Here is a 20410-nt window from a genome sequence, read left to right as displayed (position 1 = left end):
AGCTCGGCCAGCCCTACATTCCTCGCTCCCGGCATCACTCATGTATTGAGCAATCCAGGGAGGGAACAGGGAAAATCAGCACAGCCCAGTCCCTGCCGTGCAGCTCTCCTGCTCTGTCCCGCTGCCCCCTCGGATGTCAGCGGGCACTGGAGCAGCAGTGCTGGGCAGCGAGAGCGCCAGGAACCTGCCCTGCTGCTGTACAGGAGCCGCAGGTCCTGGGACGGGAAGGGCCAACCCGTCCCTTAAGCATGGAGCACCCTCTGAGTCCAGGGAGGAGACAGGGATCGGGCCATCCTCTCGGTCCGGGAAGGGCACAGTTGCTTGGGTGCCAGCTCGGAGCCCCGGCATCCATCGCCCTGCTAACACCAGCATGGCTGTGGGACTCGCGGGGATGATGCTGATCCCATTTCCATGGAGAGCTCGATAGAGATCAGAAGAGATGGAGAGGGGTGGGAGCTCCATTAGTACGATTCCGAGCACTGGGGCCCTGGATAACGAATCCCTCTTGTTTATACGGGAAGGGGACGCCGGGTTTCCACTCCCCACCCAATACAGAAATATAAGCAGTGATTGTGGCAGCGGGAGCGTCCGGCTGATAGCGCACCCGCAGCTCCGCAGGGAGGTTGTCCCGAGCCAGCACACACCCGGATGGCTCCTGGAAAAGCCACTTCCCTCTTTCCTCGGGGTGTGCCCGCGGGCTGTCGCAGGCTGGGAGCCAGGGCAGGTGCTCGGCCCTGTCTCCCGGGAAGGTTTCCCAGGTTCAGGTGTGCCCGTACCACACCGGAGACCCACGGACCCACATCTGCTGTGCCGCAGTGGGGCCAACACCCCAGGAAAACAGCCAGGGACGAGCAAGTGGGAATAGGGACACATTTCATCCCAGTTTAGTGCTCCCGAGGAGCAGGAATCTGGACATGGTGCAGCCCAAGAGCCGTGAGCTCGACAGTGACAGTGGCAACGGCCAGCAGTAACAAATGCAACAACATGCCATGTTTTGAGAAGGAAGAATTTTGGGGTAGAACATTCTTTTGTCACACACCATTCTCCAAATTTCAAAAGCAAAGCCAAAACATCCCAAAACTTTCTAAAATGTTGGTGCCCCCTGCTCCCTGAGGCAACGCTTCATTGCAGCCCCTGGGGCCATGAGGGAGGGAAGGAGTGGGGCAGAGAAAAGAAACGAGACAAAAACCAACAAAGAACTAAAAATAGTGCAGCACCGAATGGTTCAAGTGCACCACAGTCTCTCACAACTTCTCTCCCACTTCACTGAATCTCAAGGAGCCCTGAGAATTCACAGGATCGCTCACAAGGCTGCTCCTAAAGCACTGGCAGCAGGAACACTGCAGTGCAGGGGGACGCAGGGCCTCAGTGTGGGCACCTGAGGAACCTCTGCTGCCCAGGACAGCAGTGGGGGAAGGAGGGCTGGCCTGGCCACCACGTCCTGCCTGTGCCACCGTGCTGTCACCCAGCTTTGATCTCTGGGAGATGGGAAGGAGGGAGCACGCACAGGTTTGTGCTTGCCAGCTCCATTAGCTGGCCTAACGAGGTAACAACACCCCTGTCCAGCCCTGGCCTTTCCCAGATCACCGAGCTTCTCCTGAAAGGCTGCTTTAGAGAATAAACTAATTAGCCAGCAGCCTTCACTGCTGCATTGAGCAACCTCTCAGTGCCAATTACAGGTGACAGCAGCAGCTGAGCCAGAGCTGCTCCCTGGCCCTGCTGCCCTGGCTGCTCCCCCTGCTCTTGCCAAGGACAGGGACTGGATCCCGTGGGACTCCCACCCTCCAACCATTCATGTTGCCAGTGGGTGCTGCCTGGCCAAGGCCTTCCAGACCCTCCAGCAGCTGGTGGGTGATGTGAAGCCATGGGAATACCCTGGGAATGGAAACCTAATGGTGCCACCCAGCAGCAGCAGCAGGGTCCTTGAGGGGACACGTGGCTCCTGGCAGCCCCTGGCACCTCCTGCTCATCACCCAGGGCAGCTGCAGAAAGCCGCTTTACTCCCAGAGAAGCCGATTACAGCTCCCTGACACCCAGGAAGGCCACACAGGCAGCAGAACCCACAGTGGGGCTGGATTCTCTGCTGCCACCTTTCCTCCACAGGCACCAGCAGGTCCTTGGGGTGATGGGCCAGGGGCGCATCCTCTGCGGTGCCCCCTGCATCTGTCCACCCTTCAATTCATTAATTCCAGTTAATAATTGACAGGAATGAGTGTGGCAAGGCCTTGGCATAATCCTGGTGTGGCATTAGAGCCCATGGAAAGCCCGGTGCACACATGCCTATCACAGGTAACAGGGAGCCCCATGGAGCCTTAATGGGCTTTGGGACCCGTTAGCTCCTTATCCTCTGGAATAAGCTCCTTATCTCTTACAGGGAGCTCCAGAACCCCCCAGCAGCTCAGACAGCCCCAGCTCCTTCCCTCGGCCGTGTCAGGCCCCTCACTCTGACCCAGCCCCACGGCCACACGCAGGGCCCCTGTGTGATGTGTGCACCCCCAGCACAGACCCCGGGCAGGGCACAGCCCCCGGGCACATCCCGAAGCACACGGACACAGCACATGCAGGACACAGCCAGGAGGATGCCAGGGACGTGGTTATGGGGGGCACTCACCTGTGTGGATGCCATGGCTGAGCTCGGGCAGTGCCACAGGGATCGCTCTGCTCACTCCTCTCCCGGCTGTCCCGCGGAGCCGAGGCAGCCGGGCTCAGGGCAGGGACCAGCCCTGGGGATGGAGGAACGTCGGGATCACATCTGGCACAGGCGCTGCTGTGCTGGGCAGGCTCGAAAGGGCAGCAGGAAAACAGGGCGAGGATGGACCCAGCCCTCCACACCCCGTGGCACAGGAAACCACCCTCACAGTGGAGCAAAGGAAGGAAGACGGCGACACAATGCGTGGGGCAGGGTGCATGGCCAAAACACTGGGAACAGCACAGACGGAACACGGGGAATGGCACAGCCAAAACATCAGGAATGGCACAGCTGGAACACCAAGGATGGTACGGCCCCACCCTCCCACCGGGCTCACCCCAACAGGGACAGTTCATCATCACTGCTCCCCACGACCTCCTCATACAGTCATTTTCCATGTGTAAAAGCACCTTTTCCAGGAGGGAACTCAGCCAGCTGAGCTCCTCCAGGCTCTGTCACACCGTGCTGTGCCAGGGACTCCACTTCCAAGAGCCTCCCTTCCTGGGCACTGGGCTTGGCCCCCAGTAGTCCATCCTTGCAAAGATGTAATTTTCTGCTCTACAAACTCCTCAGCTTTCCAGTGGGTACAGCCCTGCCTGAGGAACCACAATGATGAGCACACCCAGCCTCTGTGGGGTCTGAGGGTACCCACAGGCTCTTAGCTCATCTTCCAGCTCTCCAGGGATCTACAAACTAAACACAGGGATGCTGGCACAGCTCCCATCCCTCTATCCCAGATCTAGCTCAAAAAACTGGGCTAAAGATGAGTCCCTACCAGTGATCCAACCTCAGAGCAGTGGTTGAGGCTGCTGTGCCTTGGAAAAGAACATGCACATCCCAGAGCACTGGGAGCAGGAGCTTTTATTTGTGTGGGTACAAGGCACATGTTGTAACCCTTCACCTTGTGAGACCCAGCCTGACCTCCAGCAGGGCACTTACTCCGGGCTTGGCATGGAATCCATGATCTGAGAGATCTTTTCCAACTTAAACAGTTCTGTGAAATCACTGCCTAGAAGCCGATGATTCCTCCGGCCAGCCCAGAAGAGTTCACCCTTCCCAGGAGGAGCTGGAAGGAGCAGAGGCTCCCAGCTCAGAGGGGCAACACGGTACCAGGTGTCCTCTCCCTCCACATGAAACAGAATCACCAGAAAATCCGAACGGGCCTTGGTATAAACACTGTTCTGTGAACACGAGCACTGACAGCAAAAGGCCATTTCCACTCTTGGGGCAGCTGGCAAAGGATAAATCCATTGTTCAGATTGGAACATGATCCTGGCTCCGGGTAATGGCCAGGATAAATAACGAGCAGCAGCTAATTAACAATGCTGAGGTGAGCAGACAGTGATTGGAACAGCACCAGGAACCAGAGGAGCACCCACCTTCTTCCCACACGGCTCCAGCCCAGCCCAGAGCTGGGCAGGGAACCCACAGTGCCCCTTCCCTACTCCCTGCCTGCCCTGAACAGAATTCCAAGTAGGAACCTGCCTTGGAAGTGCCACAGCTGCTCCCAGCCCTGCCTCAGTTTCCATGGCAACTTCCCCTCACCCTATTGCTCAATATTGTTCTTTTTCCATGTAACAGCAGATCCTGCTGCTCTTTCAAACAGCTCCTTATCTAACCGGACCATCCCAGCCCTAGCACCACTAGGCGTTGTGCTAGGACACAGGACAGCAGGGAACCAGGGCAGGGTGGGACAGGACCCTGCTGGATTCCTGTCCAGGGAATGTGCTCACACCTTCCCTCAGCCCCGAGCAGCCCAGCCCATCCTCACCCCCAGCAGGTGCTGGGAGAGCACAGCCCATTTTGGGGACACGTGTGGGACCCTCCTGCCCCTCAGCCCCCGCAGGAAAGGCTCAGTCCCACCCCAGCTGCACCAGACCAGCCCTGGGGCAGGACAGGTCCCAGATCCCTGGACACTGTGGCTTCCTGCAGTAACATCTGTGATTAAAACCTGGTACTTTGCCTGGAAAGAGCAGCTACTCAGAGCCCAGCCAAGTCCTGCAATGGCTTTGAGATCCAAACCCCTCATTCCCTTGGATCAGCCTGGCCAGGACACTCACACAGCAGTGACTGATGCAAACACAAACATCAGAAACCACATTTGAAATTAAAAAAGTTTATTTGCAGATCTGTAAAACAGCTCTGCGAAAGACCAACACTTGCAAACACTACGAGATGAGAATGCATTTTCCTATTGTTAGAATATAAAAAAAGTCACAGTCCTTCAACTACCCCAAGAAAAGCAGACATTTATGAACCAAACATCGAACTTCCAACACCAAAAAGTCACTGGGGTGAGTGAGACAGTCAATAGCACCAACACAGGTGACACAGCCCTCGTGGGTCTGTCATTACTATGGAATAAAGCGGGTAAGTGAGGCCAAGCCTCTGGGGAGAGCAGCCCTATGAGCACTGAGTTCAGACAATGACACACCAGAACACATTCCTCTACATCCCAGCGATGCAAACATCAAGCCAGAAACACCACAGAGCTCCCAGGAGCTCCGAGCTTCCACTTCAGGACAAGAAATTCCATTGGAGAACAAGAAATCTTCCGAACTTACGTGGCAGTTCCATTTCACACACACAACTTTATTCACTTTATGTTTACAGGAGCTGTGTGATGGGGAGGTGAAGGACGGGATGCAGAAGTGGACAGTGGTGCAGGATCCAACTCTTGCTCCATGGAAAAGTGGGATTACACCGCTTTCCGGTGGTACTCCGGAGGAGCCACCTCATAGTCACTGGCACTGAACAATGCAGAGGAATTCTTTGCTAAGTACCTACAAAAATAACAAAAATGTTACATTACTTCTTGCCCAAATTCTCTGTTGTTCAGTGGATTTGTGAATCAGGCGGTGTTTGCCCAGACACACAACAGGGTTTGAGAAGCACCAGTCCCACACGTAGCTGCTCACGTCAGCTCTGCCAAGCACTTACAGATCTGACAGCTCAGCCAAAAAGCCATTCCAAACAAGCTGCCAAGCACCTCTGGCTCCAGGTGAGCTCAGGCAGCTCGGGATTAACAGGATGAAGCCATTGATATTTGAGGTTCAGGCAGCTGCTGTACCAAGAATCGATTTGCTACTGCTCTACTCAAAGGAGCAGGGGCAGGGAACAGGACACCAGGAAGCTCTGTCTGCACAAAGGTAAGAGTTATGTGCCATTAATTCTCATGGAATGGGTTCAGGATTTCTGGTCACTGGGTTCACATTTCTACCTCACAGCCAGAATTCTTCAGCACCTGCATTTACCTCAGACTGCCCCAGAAGACCATGGCTATCCCCCAGAGCAGGTTTTCCCTGACTACCAGGCTGATTCCTGTCAAGCTCTGCTGCAAGGACATCCTCAATTTAGTGAGGGTTTTCTTTCAGCTTCCAATAGCTCCTAATCATAGAATCCTGGAATGGTTTGGGTTGGAAGGGGCCTTAAAGCTCACCTCATTTCACATTAAAGCGTTTTATTATTATCAGGATGTTTTCCTCCTTAACATCCCATGGCTACAGGGTACCATAGCACACTAAAGCCCCAGTGACAGTCTGTCCCAGAAATAACATTCCTAAAGTTCATCAGTTTTTAAACATTTGCTCAATTGTTGTTGAGTAACTATTGTGTAATTTAATAGCTTGCTGGAATTATCATCTGCTTTTTTTAGCAGCTATAAATAAATGTCGAAGCATTTATTTTGCAACAAGGAGCAGACGGGACGGGGTAGAAGTGCAGATTAACAGAACCAGAGAAGTGGAGTCTGAGAGGCTTCATGGCAGCCGTGGGGAAGATCCCACACACAGGCCCCAGTTCTACAACAATTCACTGAAAAGGAGCAGCCTCACAGCAGCCTGAGCTCCCTGACCTTTCTCCTTCTTGCTGGAAGACCTCCCAAGTACTCACTTTAAGAAGTCATGCAAGTAGTTTAAGAGCAAAGCCAGACTCTTCTCATCCAGGGGCGTGTAGGCCAGCATGGCTCCGATCCGCACTGCTCCAAAGGAAGGACACTTGTCACAAACACTGCTTCGAGTTGTTGTTGAACTCCACAACTTTACAGTAGCACAGAAAAGCAGCCCAGGAATCTATTCCAATATATACAAGCTCACCTAAACCAACCAGACCTAAAAACCCATTTCCATCCCAAGCCTCCCAATGGCTCTGAGCCTTTTGGATACATGGACAAGGAGAGAATGAACCCACACTTCAGAGCTGCCTGTCACAGACTGGAGAGAGGGAAAGAAGCACTTGAACACTTCCCACTGCTCTTCCTCAGCCCCCCAGCTGGCACTCACCAAAGAGCCTCAGGAGGTGTGGGGCACCGTAGACCTGGGACATGGGAGCATCCGGGTGATCCGCCAGGATCTCGGCGTACTGGGGCCTCTCGAACTTGTACAGCAGCTGAGTGCCCAGCATGACATTGAAATACTCCTTAATGCCAGCCACCACCTCGTTGACAGCATATTCCCTGGGGACAGAGAGCTCTGCTAGGCCTGCTCCAAGCACCAAACCAAGGACTGCTCCAGGCTTGGCTTGGGGAGACCACCAAAATCGGGAGGGTCTTTCACAGGCATTCAGATCTTGCAAGGAAATTTGTCTGGAGACCTTAAAATCTACAGCCACAGGGAGGAGTGCAATTCCAGACCTCTCTGGAAAATGGGCAGTTCTGACCTGAGCCGGGATTTAGGCAAACCAAGAGCAGCAGTTTTCAGTCATCCTGTCCAAGAGGTGCACTCTGGGAGCAGCCCTTCCGAAGCCACAGGCAGCACTGGGGACATTCAGCAGCTTTTCTCTTGTCACCCAAAGCTCATTCCAGCTCACACCAGGTTCAAAGGACAATACTGAATTAATTGCACTGAACAGAGGGATAGCCCCCCAACATTTCAGGCACCTGCTCCCTTCCTCCCAGGCCTCTCCTGCCAGATTCCTGCAGGCCTCCAACCTCACCCTGCCTGTACAAGAACTGGCAGTGACACTGAGGAGCACAACCCTCAACCCCACCCTGCCAACAAATTTAGAACTGGCATCAGGACAATTACATCAAGGAGGTTAAAACACCCTGACAAGTCAATAATCTGCTTCCTCTTGAATGGAAGAAAATTACTTCCCCCTTCTGTTCTCCCTTTCAAACATGAAAGTTTCCTGCAGAGTAAACACACCTTGTTTTGCTCAGGGCTGATTGCTGGGGTAATTACAAACAATAATTAGCTTTGCCCATCTGAGTATGTACAAGTTCTCGTGCACCTCCCTGGCCCCCAGCCCTGGGCTTGTGAGGGAGCCCAGGGGCACTGAGCTCTCCCCACACAGCTTTTCTGGGAAGTTTCTATCAGCTTCCTTCAGGAAAAGGCTTAGGGCAAGTGGGGAAGCAGAAATCATATCCAGAAAGCAGAACTGCAGTCTGGAATTACTCTCTCAGGGTTTCTGAACACCTCCATCTCCTTGGGCTTAGAACAGGGCACTGGATCTGGGGCTGGGCTGGGTTTCACAACCTTATTCCATTTTCCATGGAATCCAAGTCCAACAACAGCAGCCAAGGAAGTGTTTAAGGCTGGCAGTGACCACTACTCACTTGTTATCGGTATTTCCTCGGGATTTTTTGTAGTTTGCATAATCCTCTAAAATGGAGTCCACATTCTTCTTGGCAGGGAGGTAGAAGAGCTACAAAAGCAAAACAGAACAAATACAAGTTTGTCTCATTTTTGCAGACATTTACACCTGGAAGCTGAACTGAAACCCTTTCTCACCAGGACACTTCTAGGATGAAATCAGCAGGTTAAGCTGGTACAGGTTATGAAAGGAACTCCACCAACAGTTTTAGCTGGGCATTAAAATCCCCAACCAAGCTGGGCAACCTGGGATAGTGGAAGGGGTCCCTGCCCATGGCAGGGCCTGGAACTGGATGAGATTTAAGGTCCCTTCCCACCCAAACCATTCCAGGATTCTCTGACTATATCCATGTGTCCACTTAACACTTGTGCTGCTCAACAGCAACCTGCTGATGAACTGGTAAATGAGATGGTTCCAGTAAAGCCAGGCCCAGAGTGACAGCTCCACAGCAACACACACAGCTGTTCCCCAGAGCTGGGCAGCATTTCCACAGGTACCTGTTTCTGCCTGGTGATCAAGTCCCAGTCATCCACCAGCCACGGCTTCAGCTCTTCCGGGATCTTCACCTTCACTTCAACTCTGTTCATAAACGTTTCTTCCTGAGAAAAGCCAAGCCAGACTAATTACTCGCAGATACTAATTGGGAGCAGAGCACCCTTCTGTTTTGCACCCAAAATCCCTGGGAGGGAATGGAAAACACTCACACTTTCAACTGTTGGATCTACCCGAGCCCTCTTCTTCCTGGGAGGCTGGGGAGTCTCACTGGTGCTGCTCCCCTCTCCAATGCCTGGAGCTGTGCACAGCACAGACAGTAGCAGGAAAAAACAGCAGAGAAGATTTAGGAGAAGAATTTCAGAGTAAAGCTCAGATTTTTTTCAGATCACCTTTGCACCTGTTGGGTTTTTTGTTGTTTCAAATATTACTTGTGTTCTGGGAGTCCCCCATTTGTGCCAGTTTAAATTGCTGCACTGACACTTATCTGAGGGAGGTCTCTGCACTAGAACCAAACCAGTCTGTCATATTTTTGGAGGAGAATTTTTGGACCCAGCAGCTCACCTTTGCAGCTGTGTCACATCGCTATCTCAAAAAGAAAACCTAAGTTTGACTTAGGAAATTATTTCATCAGATCAACTTTGCTTTTCAATTGCAAGAGCTCAAAATCCTGACAGACTGAAACAAGTAGATTTTTGTGCCAACAACAAAAGTGTGACCCTTCCCCCTCCTGAGCAGAGAGCCCCAGGAGTCCAGGAAGGACAGCACAAGGTGGCAGTGAATTATTGGGGCAGACTGAAGGTCTTATTTCAGCTACGAATCCTTCACTAGAGAGACCCACACAGATGCAAAATAAGACACACTTACTTTTCTGCTTGTTCTTTTTTGTTTTCCTGCAAGAAGAACACAAATTATTGCACATATCAAGAGAGTGGCACTTAAGGAAGCCACAGCAGAAAGCCAGAAAATGTTTCAAGCATTCAGCACAGGGAGCAGATCTGCAGGGGCCTGGGCAGTGCTTAGCTAAGGACACACAGAAGAAACACAAGCTATGACTTGGCTTCAGAGCTGTGGTACCACAAGATTCTTCATGGAACAGGTTAGAATTCACCATTTTTGGGATGTTTTGTCCTTTCCAAGTGCTCTTGGAGAACTACAAGAGATTTGTAGCTGTTTTATCTCAGACAGAATATGGCACAAGGAAACAGGAGTGCTGGGAATTCCCAGAAAAATCTCACTCAGCTGAATTAACTTCCAGTAAAAGACTGAAAAAACCCTCCAGTTTTACCACTGCAGCGGAGGGAAGATTCAGGAGTACTTTGTCTATTTACTACCCATTTTCAGGAAGTTTTACCTGGACTACCACTACTCATTCTCAGTTTGCTCCCTGCCAACAGCAGCCTGCATCAACTGCTCAAAAGCTGGGCATTGGGTGGATAAACCTCTACCAGTCCAACACTGATTCCTTGGAAATTCAGCACTCTCTCAAGTGACTCTTGTTTTCAGGCTCTGAACTGCATTTATCAGGGCCAGGAAATAGGCAGAGTTCTGAGGAAGGGCTGGAGATAGGAAGAGTAAAGGGTTTGTTTAAAGTCAGAAAAGCTGAAATGAGGCTGAAACTGTGGGCAGGATAAATCTCATCCCTCAGAGGGAGCAATCCCAAGTTAAGTCACTAATAGTGGACTGGTGCATTGAAGAGAAAGGCTTTTCTTCCAAACCCAAAGTCAACAGGGGGGAAGAGGGAGTCCTTCCCAGGATTAATTCACAAGATAAAAATAATGTTAACAATTAGAACAGAATCAGAGTTTTTTTAAACTCCATTAAGAATTTAAAACCAGATGTTATTCCCTAATTAGTTATTCAGTGCCGTATCTTCCCTCCAGAACACTTAGTTACTCCTCCTATTTTTCAAGCACCCATTAACTCTGACTGTTTCCTGATTTTTAGGCCCATGAAACATAGAATAAACTCGTGGAAGTCGGAATTCAGCAGAGCTACATTTAACAGAGTCAGAAGGTGTTGCATAGGCAGCCATAAAACCTGCTTTAACTACACATTTTTTCTGCTACAGCTTCCAGTTATCAGAAGATGAGTAATTATTTTAAACCCAACCTGCATTTCATGCATATTTCTATTTGATCACAGATTGCTTCAAAGTGTTTGGAGCCAGTTGCTGCAGTTTGCAGAACAGTTGCTCTGAACAGACTCAAAATACAATACAAGGAGCAGGTGCTGAGCTCTCCCTTCCAACACCAGCATTGCTCCCAAGGCTCCAGAAAACTCTTTGTTACTGGTTTCCATGAACTCCAGGCTTCAGGAAGCAGGCAGGCCCCTGGAACCTTCTAGAAGGATCCAGTGCCAAAAGTCTGGAGTCATTTGGACACAGGGAGTGTCCTCCCACTGTACCCAGCCCAGCCAAAAAGATGCAGGGCAGAGGAACTGGAAAGGGGCTTTAACTAACCCCAAACAGGGCCCTGCTGCCAAACTACCCCAGGACCGCCGAGGGCTCCCAGGGTCTGTCCAGAAACCAGGAAAGAGGGAGGGTGGGATGCTGGGGTGGCAGCCCTGCTGTGACAGCCCATGCCTCACTTACCGTGTGGAGATGGCCGGGGTCTCCAGGCAGCAAACAGTGTGGGCTCCATCCCGCCGGAAAAACCTGGGGACAGCGCGGCAGGTTGGAGACAGGGTCAGAGCTCCTGGGCAGCCTTCACACGAGCCCAGGAGCCAAACATTTGCATTTCTGGCAGCATATCACTACTGAACATTCCTGGAGCATAAGCTGTGCTTACATTAGTGACATTATTGCTTGGTTATCTGAATAATAAATTTTAGAATATAAATTACCTTTCCCTCAGATCCTCCAGGAGTGCCACAAAAGGTAAATTCTGAGGCCCACAGAGGTGGGCAGTGTTACCCTTTTAGAACAGTTGTGTGAACAGTTTCTCCCCCTCCCCACCACCAGTACTTTATTTATCAGCAATGAGCTCAAATGTACAAGGGAACAATCCAAAAGTTTGATTTTGGAAGTGTATTTTGGGATTTTCCAGAAGCCCTCTCGCCTTTAGCTGTGAGCAGATATAAGAGGAACACAACCCAGGGCAAGTCAGAGCATTTCCTCTCCCTCAGCCTCCAAGAAGGGAAGAAACTGTTGGAAACAGTGCAGCTGTAGTTCAGAGGGATGTGCTGGATGTGGCACTCCCAGAGATGAAGAGCAAGATCAGTGCAAGAAGCACACAGGACCTGCTCTAACTCACGTCCCCCAAGCCAGGCTGCTGCTTTCCCTCTGCCTTTTCCCAACTCAAGGAATCAGTTTTTCCAATAACATGAAACAGAAGTTTCACATAATTACCTTACACCTGCCCTGCTGGAGACACCATAAAAGCTCAGAGCAGCGATGGCAGCAGAAAGCCAAGGCCCTCCCACCCCAAAACTGGCTTCAGCCAGGAGTGAGGTCAGGCCTGGTAAGGTGGTTTAAGTTTATCCTCACACAGGGGCTCAACCCAGAGGCATCTTTGCCATTGGGCCTCCCTTGGACACAGCCCTGGGTGGGGTGAGAGGATGAAGCCAGCTCTAACTTTAGGCCCAGGTGACCACTCAGAGTTCACCCAGGCAGAGAGGAGAACCCCCCTGCTCCCATCCCTGGTGACTCAAAGTGGCAGCAGTGGCACCTCCCCTGCAGTCCCTCCTGCCCTCCTCTCTTCGGTGCAAACCACACACATTCACCACTGAGTCACACCCACAATCAGCTCCCCTCCCACCACTCACACAGGAGACTCAGGTGCAACAACCCCTTAAGCAGCCAGATTAGGAATGGTCATCATTTAGACCTGTTTTAATTAGATTTTAATGACACTCGTTATCAGCTGCCTACACAGCTTTGGGCTGGGTTTTGTCTGACCCCACATGAGGACAGGCAGCGACTGGTCCCTGTGAGAGGTTGGTCCTGGGCTGGCAGAACTCACCTGACCTGGAGCACCGGAGCACAGGGGAGCATCCAGCCAGCACCAGGGTCCAGCATATCCACTGGGATCCCTTTTCCCCAGACCAGGAGCCAGCTACAGCCTTGGCCAGGCTTTGGCTAATCCCAAAGTGAAACTGCTCCAGGATCCAGAGCAAAACCCAGTTCCCTGTCCCCACCTGAGCTGCACTCCTCAAAGCAATGATTCACATTTCATAACAAACCTGCCCCTGAATGAGACATGAAACCTGAGGCTGCTGCCAAATCCACTTCTGAAGAAGGGATGGCATTTCAGCAGCTTCCTTGTGAAGGCCAGAATCACAAATGAAGTTAGGAATTCAAAACATCCCATTAGTAAGGCCATGTTCATCATTAAGTGAAACCCTGCCCAAACAGAAGATGATAAACGAGCAGAGCTGGACTGACTGTCTGAAAATCTACCATAAAATCTGCCATCTGCCCTGAAACACCAAAAGGATGGAGTGAAGGGAATCTGACAGTCACAGCTCAAATTAAGTTTTTCTAGTAGATGCCTGAGCTTGCTTCTGGTCTCTTCAGATGCAAACTCCTTTTTAATGGTGTATTTATTGGTTTAGTTTTGTCAAAACCAGCCAAAGAAAGACTCTTTAAATGCAGTTTTGACAACTCTACCATGAGAAGGCAAGGCATTGTAAGGATTTTATTCCAAAGTGCTTGGAAGAACTGGGAAATTCTATAGAGAAACTGATTTTACTGAGATATACAAGAATAATGAGCAATCACCGCTTTCTGAGTGTCAAGTCACCAACTTAAATGGAATAAAGTGAGAAAAATGCAGAGTGTGTCTACTCAGCATCTCAACTCAACATTAACTCTGTACCATCTAAAAGGCATTTTAAATAAAATACTTTAACAAAGGCCTTTTTGATACCATTAAACAGCTTCTGCACAGGCTGTGCCACGAGAAATGGAGTTGACCTGCAGAGCCATTAATAGTAAAACTGACAAGCAAAAGTTTGGGAGGTATTTTGGGCAGGGTTTGGGGGTGACTTGCCTTGTATGGGTTTTTCATTTTTAAATAAAAAGAATCTTACACTTCAACATTCTTCTGCTGCAGACCAGAAGTCTTCTTGCCCGGAGCAGCTCCTCTCATCTTCCCCTCTGCATATTGTTCCCTTTAAACAGAGCATATTCAGAAATAAGATTTTGGTGGAAAAAGAAGCTTCTTTGATTTTGGTTTGAAACTCATTATTTTCCCCTGATAACTAGATAACCTGATTGAAGCTCAGTTGAACAAGTATTCCCTGACAAGCACTTCTTCCACACTACTCACTGGTTGGCCTTCTGGAGTTCTTTTTGTTTCTGCAGGTTGGTGTCCACGTATTTGAGCACTCTGCTTTCTGGAACCCATTCATCCCAGCTGGAAAAAACCCAGAGATCAATCATCACTTAAAACCATCCCATGATTGCCTTCTACACACAACAGCCAATTAAAAGCTTCACAGAATTCAGGACTAAACTCTGCTTTGTGTCAAATCATGGACTGGCACAAGTCAAGGTCAAAGTTACCAAACATTCCCCACTGACTGGAGCTGGAATGATTTCTCTAGGGAAGTGTAACCCTCTGTCAGTTCCAGTTTCCCAAACTTGAAGTATGGGCAATGTAGGAGGGAGAACACTGTCTTAAATTCAAAGGAAGCATCACAGGAAAAAAAATATTCTATGCTTACATAATTATGGGATATCTGTATCCATAATATATTACTGAGAAAGTTTCCTTTTTCTATTTCAACATTTTATAGGTTAACAAATTCAGCAATAGGATCTTACTGTAAGGAGAAGAGCTCTGATTTCTGTCTGTGAAGGAAACCAAGATGGCATGAATATTTGAAGAATCTGAAGTGAACGATTTAAGAGAACAGGTGTTGGGGAAATTGCCATTACTAGCAGGAATTCCACTTCAACAAAGAGTGGCTCAGCTGAGCAATCTGACAACTTATCTCAAATAAAACACATTAAAAGTGGCCAAGGTATTCTGAAGTGCATCAGGTAAAGCTCTATAAAGAGTTCTGTGCCATTTTTCAGTAGCTGCCAGTCTTGGAGCATCACATGGCCAAACCAAACCAATATTGCTACAGGAGCACCAGGACTTCAGAGGGTAGACAAAAGACAAGGGCAGCATCTAAAAACTGCAGAGAAGCATCTCCAGCTGTACCCAAAGATTGTGGGGTTTGGGCAGTGCTTTGCTCAGCTGTTTAAGCCACTTATCCCACTCCTGCCTGTCCAGCTGCAAGAGACCTTCCAGAAGAGGTGTGACACATTTATACCCCATGGTGACACATTTACGTCCCACGGTGACGAAGCTTTTTGGTATCCTGAATGTTGATATTGGCAAAACAATTCCAAGTCAGGCCATTACAGCTGCAGAAGGCCAAATGAAGGCTGTGCTGCCCTGGCTCTTGCAGCAACGCCACTTTTAATGTACTTAATTGGAAGCTTGAAGGCAAAAAATAAAACTCAAACAGCACAAGCAAGAAAAGCGGGATCAGGACACCACTTCTGGCCCCCTTCATGGCATAAGTAAGGGAAGGAAGGGCCAAATTTATGCTGCCTCATTAAGAGAAGCCGCCACACAAACTGATTACGCTCCTGTAAGTGTTGTGTTTACGCTGAAACATCCCCTGTCCCTCTGGCAGGAGGGGGAGCGGATACAATTAAAAGTCACATCTAAAACATGAGGCTCAGCTTTTAGTCAGAGCACAGAGATCAAGGCTGCTATGACTAAGAGTTCTCAGCATTGAAATGAAACCAAACCAAACAGGAAACTGTGCTCTGAGACTTCTGGGTCTGAAGAGCCGAGGTTTTTAATCGCTTAGGAAAAAACCTCCACTTCTCCTGAATTCAAACCGAGTGGTAGAAAACAACTCAAAAAATGGGGAAAAAGTACACCAATATAACAACCTCATGAAGTTCTCACCTTTAATAGGCTCAGCATTTATCTCACAGAGGTGCCTGAAATCCTCAGCCATCTCTCACCTGGAATCCTGCCAGTTTTGCAGGAGGGAAAAGTATCTGCAAGTTTACTTTGAGAGGCTGGAACTGAAACACAGGCTACACCTGCTGCTAATCCAGCCAGCCTGAATACAGCCCTCAGCAAGCTGTGCCCCAAAATCCCCTGCCAAACCTGGGGTAAAAGGCGAGGGAAGGGTATTTGAGTGGTTTTGCCCCACCTCAGTAGGAGCTGCCTTTCCTACCGAGGCATAACAAGGAAGTTTTCATGGCAGACATTTCTGCCAGGGAGGAGTTCCAGTGTTACCCACCCTGAACACCCAGAACATTCCAGAGCACTCCCTCCTGACAGCTCTGCAGGAAATGGCCAGTTTGGCAACGTTCTCTTTGTGTTACATAAATCATCAGCTTAGGTATAAAATCTAAAATATAAAATTCTAGTCAATCCCAGACAATCTGCCAACAGCAGAGATGTGGCAGTGCTGCTGCACCCAGCTCACACTCAAACAAAGCATCTCCCTGCAAAGGAAAGAGAAATCCTGCTTTCATTTCATGCAGTACTTACTTTTTATTCCAACCACTGTAATGGATAAAGTATTTCACTTGCTTGTCCTTTATGGCAACCTTTACACACTGGAACAGAGAAGAAAGGTCAGTCAGTCCCAGAGAAAACAAGGAGGTCTCAGGGAGCTTTGCTGCTTTAGCTTGCAGAGTTTCCCCTGCCCCTGAACTTCTTGGCTGTACCAATTAAATCCACCAACTCAACACTTCCTCCAGGGAGTTCAAGTCCTGTTCTGGAGGTGCTGAGATTGAGCTGCCACTGCCCCCCTGAGCAGTGACAGAATGAGGCTGCTGTAAAACCTGCAGGGTGCCCCTCCAGGGCTCCAGATTTGAGTCTCTTTAAAAGGAGTTTTTCTTCCTTTGAAGTAAAAACTACTCACAGGAGTTATAATTGGTATTTTCTTGGCATGCAGAGCCACCTCTAAGTGTTTGAGAGGGCGAACCTTTGGCTCTACATTTTCTCAACACCGCACTGTGCTGTACCCTCTTCAACTAAGAACTATTGCCAGAGAGGAACCTGTTTCAGGAAACACCTGCAAAATGCCACATAGGGAACTTAAATCCAGGCTCACGTGGACTTGCACCCAGGACTAAGGTTCTCCTGCTCCTGCAGGATCCTCTGCTGCACCAGTGGCTTGCTCTGACAGCCTGAATTAAACACAGCCACACACAGCCTGTGCCTGTCTCTACTTGTTTTGGAGAATAAAGGGGCTGAGTATGAAACAAAAGATGACTCAAATATAGTTCTGTGGCAAAATATTTTCCGTGCTGGAGGTTAGAAGGGCCTGAAGTGAATCTCCTTTAACTCTGCATTGCAGAGATGCACAATCAGCTCCTGTTTGCCACAAGCCCTCACACTGCTCCAACACAAAGAGCTGCTCTGACCACCTTGGTGTGGGACACCAAGGATGTGGTCAGGAACAAAAACTGCTGGACTGAGAACCACTTGAGAAAAACAGATCAAAGGAGTAGGGAGAAAGCCAAGGTTATTAGTCATTACTACTGACAAAGCAGCTTTTAAAATTAAATCCTTTAAAATAAACAAATAAAACCTTATAAAATTAAACTTCAAGTTCATTCTGCCAGTGCACGAACTCAGAAGGACCCACTCAACACAAACAGCCAAACAAAAGCTACTTGTGAGCTGGGAAATCCCTTCCAGCACCCAGCTGGCACAGCCTGATCCTGCAACACTCATTCCACTCCGGAAAAAGGAGGGACACAGCATGGGCAAGCACAACTGCTGTCCAGCTCTGGGCTGTTTGAGTGACACAAGGTTATTTCCTCAGAACCAGAAGCCTCAATCACCCTCCCCTCTGCAGGCACTGGCACAACAACCCCGAGCACACACATTCCCAACAACCTCATCCTCCTGTTCCAGAGATGGCAGAGAGCAGAGCAGGAACACCAAAGTGGGAATGGTTTAGAGCAGCCCAAACCCTCTCAGTGCTCTGGGTGTTATTTAAGCATTACAACAACTCTTTCTCCTGAAGAGAGAAGTCAAGTGTTTCTCCTGCCTCCCTGTGTTAACATTTACTGACACTAAATCCTAAAGGATTTAAATCCCTGCCTGAGGTACCCCAGGAATTTCTGCAAGCCTTCTGACCCACACAGCTATAAGAGCTCTTTCTTTCTCTTTCAGAGGGAGTGGGAGCACTTAAACCCAGAGCTGTGCCTGCAGTAACACTGAGGCAGCAGGGGCACAAATGCACAGTGCAGGTTCTTGTGGTCTAAAAGCCAGAACTGGGAATGCCACTTCCTTTGTCACTGCAATGCAGCTTCTCCTGGGCACTGGTGGTGTTGAAGACCACAGGCTGTATTCAGCCGCCTCCCCCTGAGGAAGCTCCAGGTGCAGGTGACAGAGCAGCTCAGGCACCAAATCCTGCAGGCACAAAGGCTCCCCAGTGTTCTGGGATATTCCAACAGCCTCTGGGAGCTTACCAGCATAGCTGCACAGTGCCACTGGGCTTCCTGAAATTGTTCTGGAATAGAGCTCCAGGGTTTAAAATGGATTTCAGACAGGTTTTTGTTAATTTTAGTTCCAGTCCTTGATCCCGTCTAGAGGCACAGCAGGCAAACTAAAACACTCCCTTGTTTTCCTGGGGAGCAGCGAGAGCCACCTGCAGCCACACACACCTACCTTGGCTTCATAAAGGAGAGGTCCATGGAAACAAAGCACTCGCTCACCTGCAAGGGAAGCGCAGACAAACAGCTCAGAGCTCCAGAGGGCCATTTCCATAAGTTGTGTCATCAGGAACCACACAGAGCCAGTCCAGGGGCAGCCTGGGAAGCTGCTCAAAGAAAGGTACTGACTGGAGATGCAAATTCACTCTCCCACCAAAGGGGATCAGAGCTGTGATTATTTCGACCCTGGAGCAAAGCTCCCTGACGATCTCCATGCAAGAGCAGCTGCACACAAACAGCAGTGCTGGTGACTTTGGCAGCACCTGGCACCAACCCCCACATTCCTGCCCCTCCCTGAGCTGACAGACATTCCCAAATCCCACAGCAAACCTGGCTGAGAACTCCTGCCCAGCCTCAGTTCCAGCTGCAGCCCCCAAACCAGGCTGGGCTCACGCACAAGCAGGTAAAGCTGCCCCTCTGAGGGGTTATTGGTCCAGGGCACTCTCCTAAGATCCTACCTCTGCACCTTAAGCTTCTGACACGTGAAAGCCACTGCCATCCGTGTCCTTTTCCTGCAGGAAGAGCAGCCCTTGGCACTCCCAGTTCAGGGAAGTCAGGAAGAGAGGCCCCCCTGCTGCTTCCCACCTGACCTGCGGGCTGGGGCTGTGCAGCAGCAGCAGAATCTCCTCACTTTGGGGCGTTTAAGCAGGATAAGATTGTCCTTCAGCCTGGTTTTATCTCCTCAACAGCCGAGTCTCATCGTGTGGTTACACTGTGGGAATTGCAGTGTACTTATCACAGGACATCTGAGTCCACACGTTTCCTTCTGGAAGCTGCAGTGCCTCATGTTTTTGGGGAGATGAGCTGCAGAACTATAAAATGCTTCTGTGTATCAAGAAAAAAAAAGGCTTAGAAGGGCTCTCCCAGAAGTGCCCATTCTGATACATCAGACAGTCGGTACTTTTATTTAAGAACATCCCTACAGGCAGGGCTGACAATCAGAGGTGACGTTATCACTCTCATTGTCACAGTGCTCACTAGTGCTGGTGGAAGACACATCTCTGCTTCAAAGCTGTGCAATGTTTTCTAGGAGAGATGCCCACAGTCACTGAGGAATATTTATTTTTAAAAAAACACAAGGATGATTTGCAGAAAGGGTTCTTTGTCTCCATGATAACCTGGCAGGCTCATGCTTCCTCACACAAGGCCTGTCCCCTGGATCCACACACTGTTCCTTATCCCAAAGCTCATCCCATTCCACCCCGCCATGGGCAGGGACACCTTCCACTACCCCAGGTTGCTCCAAGCCCTGTCCAACCAGGCCCTGGACAGTCCAGGGACGGGGCATCCATCTTAAACCATATTGCTATTTTTATTAATCTTATTATATTACTCTCAACTACAACCATTACCTAAAAAGCAAAATATAGGCAGAATAAGCCTCCCAAAAAGCCCAATTCACCTTCATTCACCTAAGCCCCGGTGCTTTGTTGCAGATGTGGATTCCGGCACAGCTGGAATCCAATGCTGCCTTCATGAATCCTCCTGCACTGGGCTCCCTTCCAGGGAACAATAAATAATAACCATCTTTCAAACGCATTAAAATAAAAATCCCGACAGACTTGAGGGATTTCAGCAGTTTTAATGCCAATGAGTGTCCGCGCAGGAAAATGAAAGATGTTTGGAATAACGGGGTGGGAAGGGCCCGCGTGTTATTGGGAGGAAAGAGAAGGGACAGGAAGGGACAAAGACTGCGGGAATTCAGCTTTCCCACCTCGTCAGAGCTGAGCAGGGAGCGATGAAAGCCAAACGGCCCCGAACCACGAGCACCGGGGCGAGACCCCCGCGCCGGGCGCGGCCCCGGCACCCCCGGGCCCTCCCTCCCCGCAGCCCCGGGCCCTGCCCGCACTCACCCTCCTGGAACTTGGGTTTGGGGTCCTGCTTGGGCGCCATTTATAAGGGCCGGTCCCTCCTCCGGCCGCTCCCCGCGGGGCCCCGGCGCTGCC

At 50.0% G+C, this 20410-nt stretch overlaps 1 protein-coding gene across 1 annotated transcript; it reads right to left on the bottom strand.

The window, feature by feature from the left end:
- Positions 1-4789: 4789 nt before the first annotated feature.
- MORF4L1 (mortality factor 4 like 1) lies at positions 4790-20404 on the bottom strand. Its single transcript, XM_008637380.2, has 13 exons — positions 20318-20404; positions 18421-18467; positions 16285-16352; positions 14044-14130; positions 13805-13885; positions 11367-11429; positions 9641-9666; positions 8986-9074; positions 8779-8880; positions 8244-8332; positions 6970-7142; positions 6581-6665; positions 4790-5472 (listed from the first exon to the last, which is right to left on the bottom strand). The coding sequence occupies exons 1-13, from the start codon at positions 20355-20357 to the stop codon at positions 5388-5390; spliced, it is 1035 nt and encodes a 344-aa protein (XP_008635602.1). The 5' UTR covers positions 20358-20404; the 3' UTR covers positions 4790-5387.
- Between the last annotated feature and the right edge of the window lie 6 nt (positions 20405-20410).

This window comes from Corvus brachyrhynchos, unplaced genomic scaffold (genome assembly GCF_000691975.1).
Source record: "Corvus brachyrhynchos isolate BGI_N302 unplaced genomic scaffold, ASM69197v1 scaffold200, whole genome shotgun sequence".
Lineage (NCBI taxonomy): Eukaryota > Metazoa > Chordata > Aves > Passeriformes > Corvidae > Corvus > Corvus brachyrhynchos.
The sequence above is the reverse complement of the archived record's forward strand: the minus strand, read 5'-3'. Positions and strand labels throughout refer to the sequence as shown.

Excerpts from the sequence above, each read along its gene's own strand:
- MORF4L1 (XM_008637380.2), bottom strand. The coding sequence starts at position 20,357 with ATGGCGCCCAAGCAGGACCCCAAACCCAAGTTCCAGGAGG. Across the intron at positions 14,131-16,284 it reads TACAGTGGTTGGAATAAAAA|CTGGGATGAATGGGTTCCAG; the intron begins GTAAGTACTGCA and ends GGTTTTTTCCAG. Across the intron at positions 9,667-11,366 it reads ACCCCGGCCATCTCCACACG|GAAAACAAAAAAGAACAAGC; the intron begins GTAAGTGAGGCA and ends TTCTTCTTGCAG.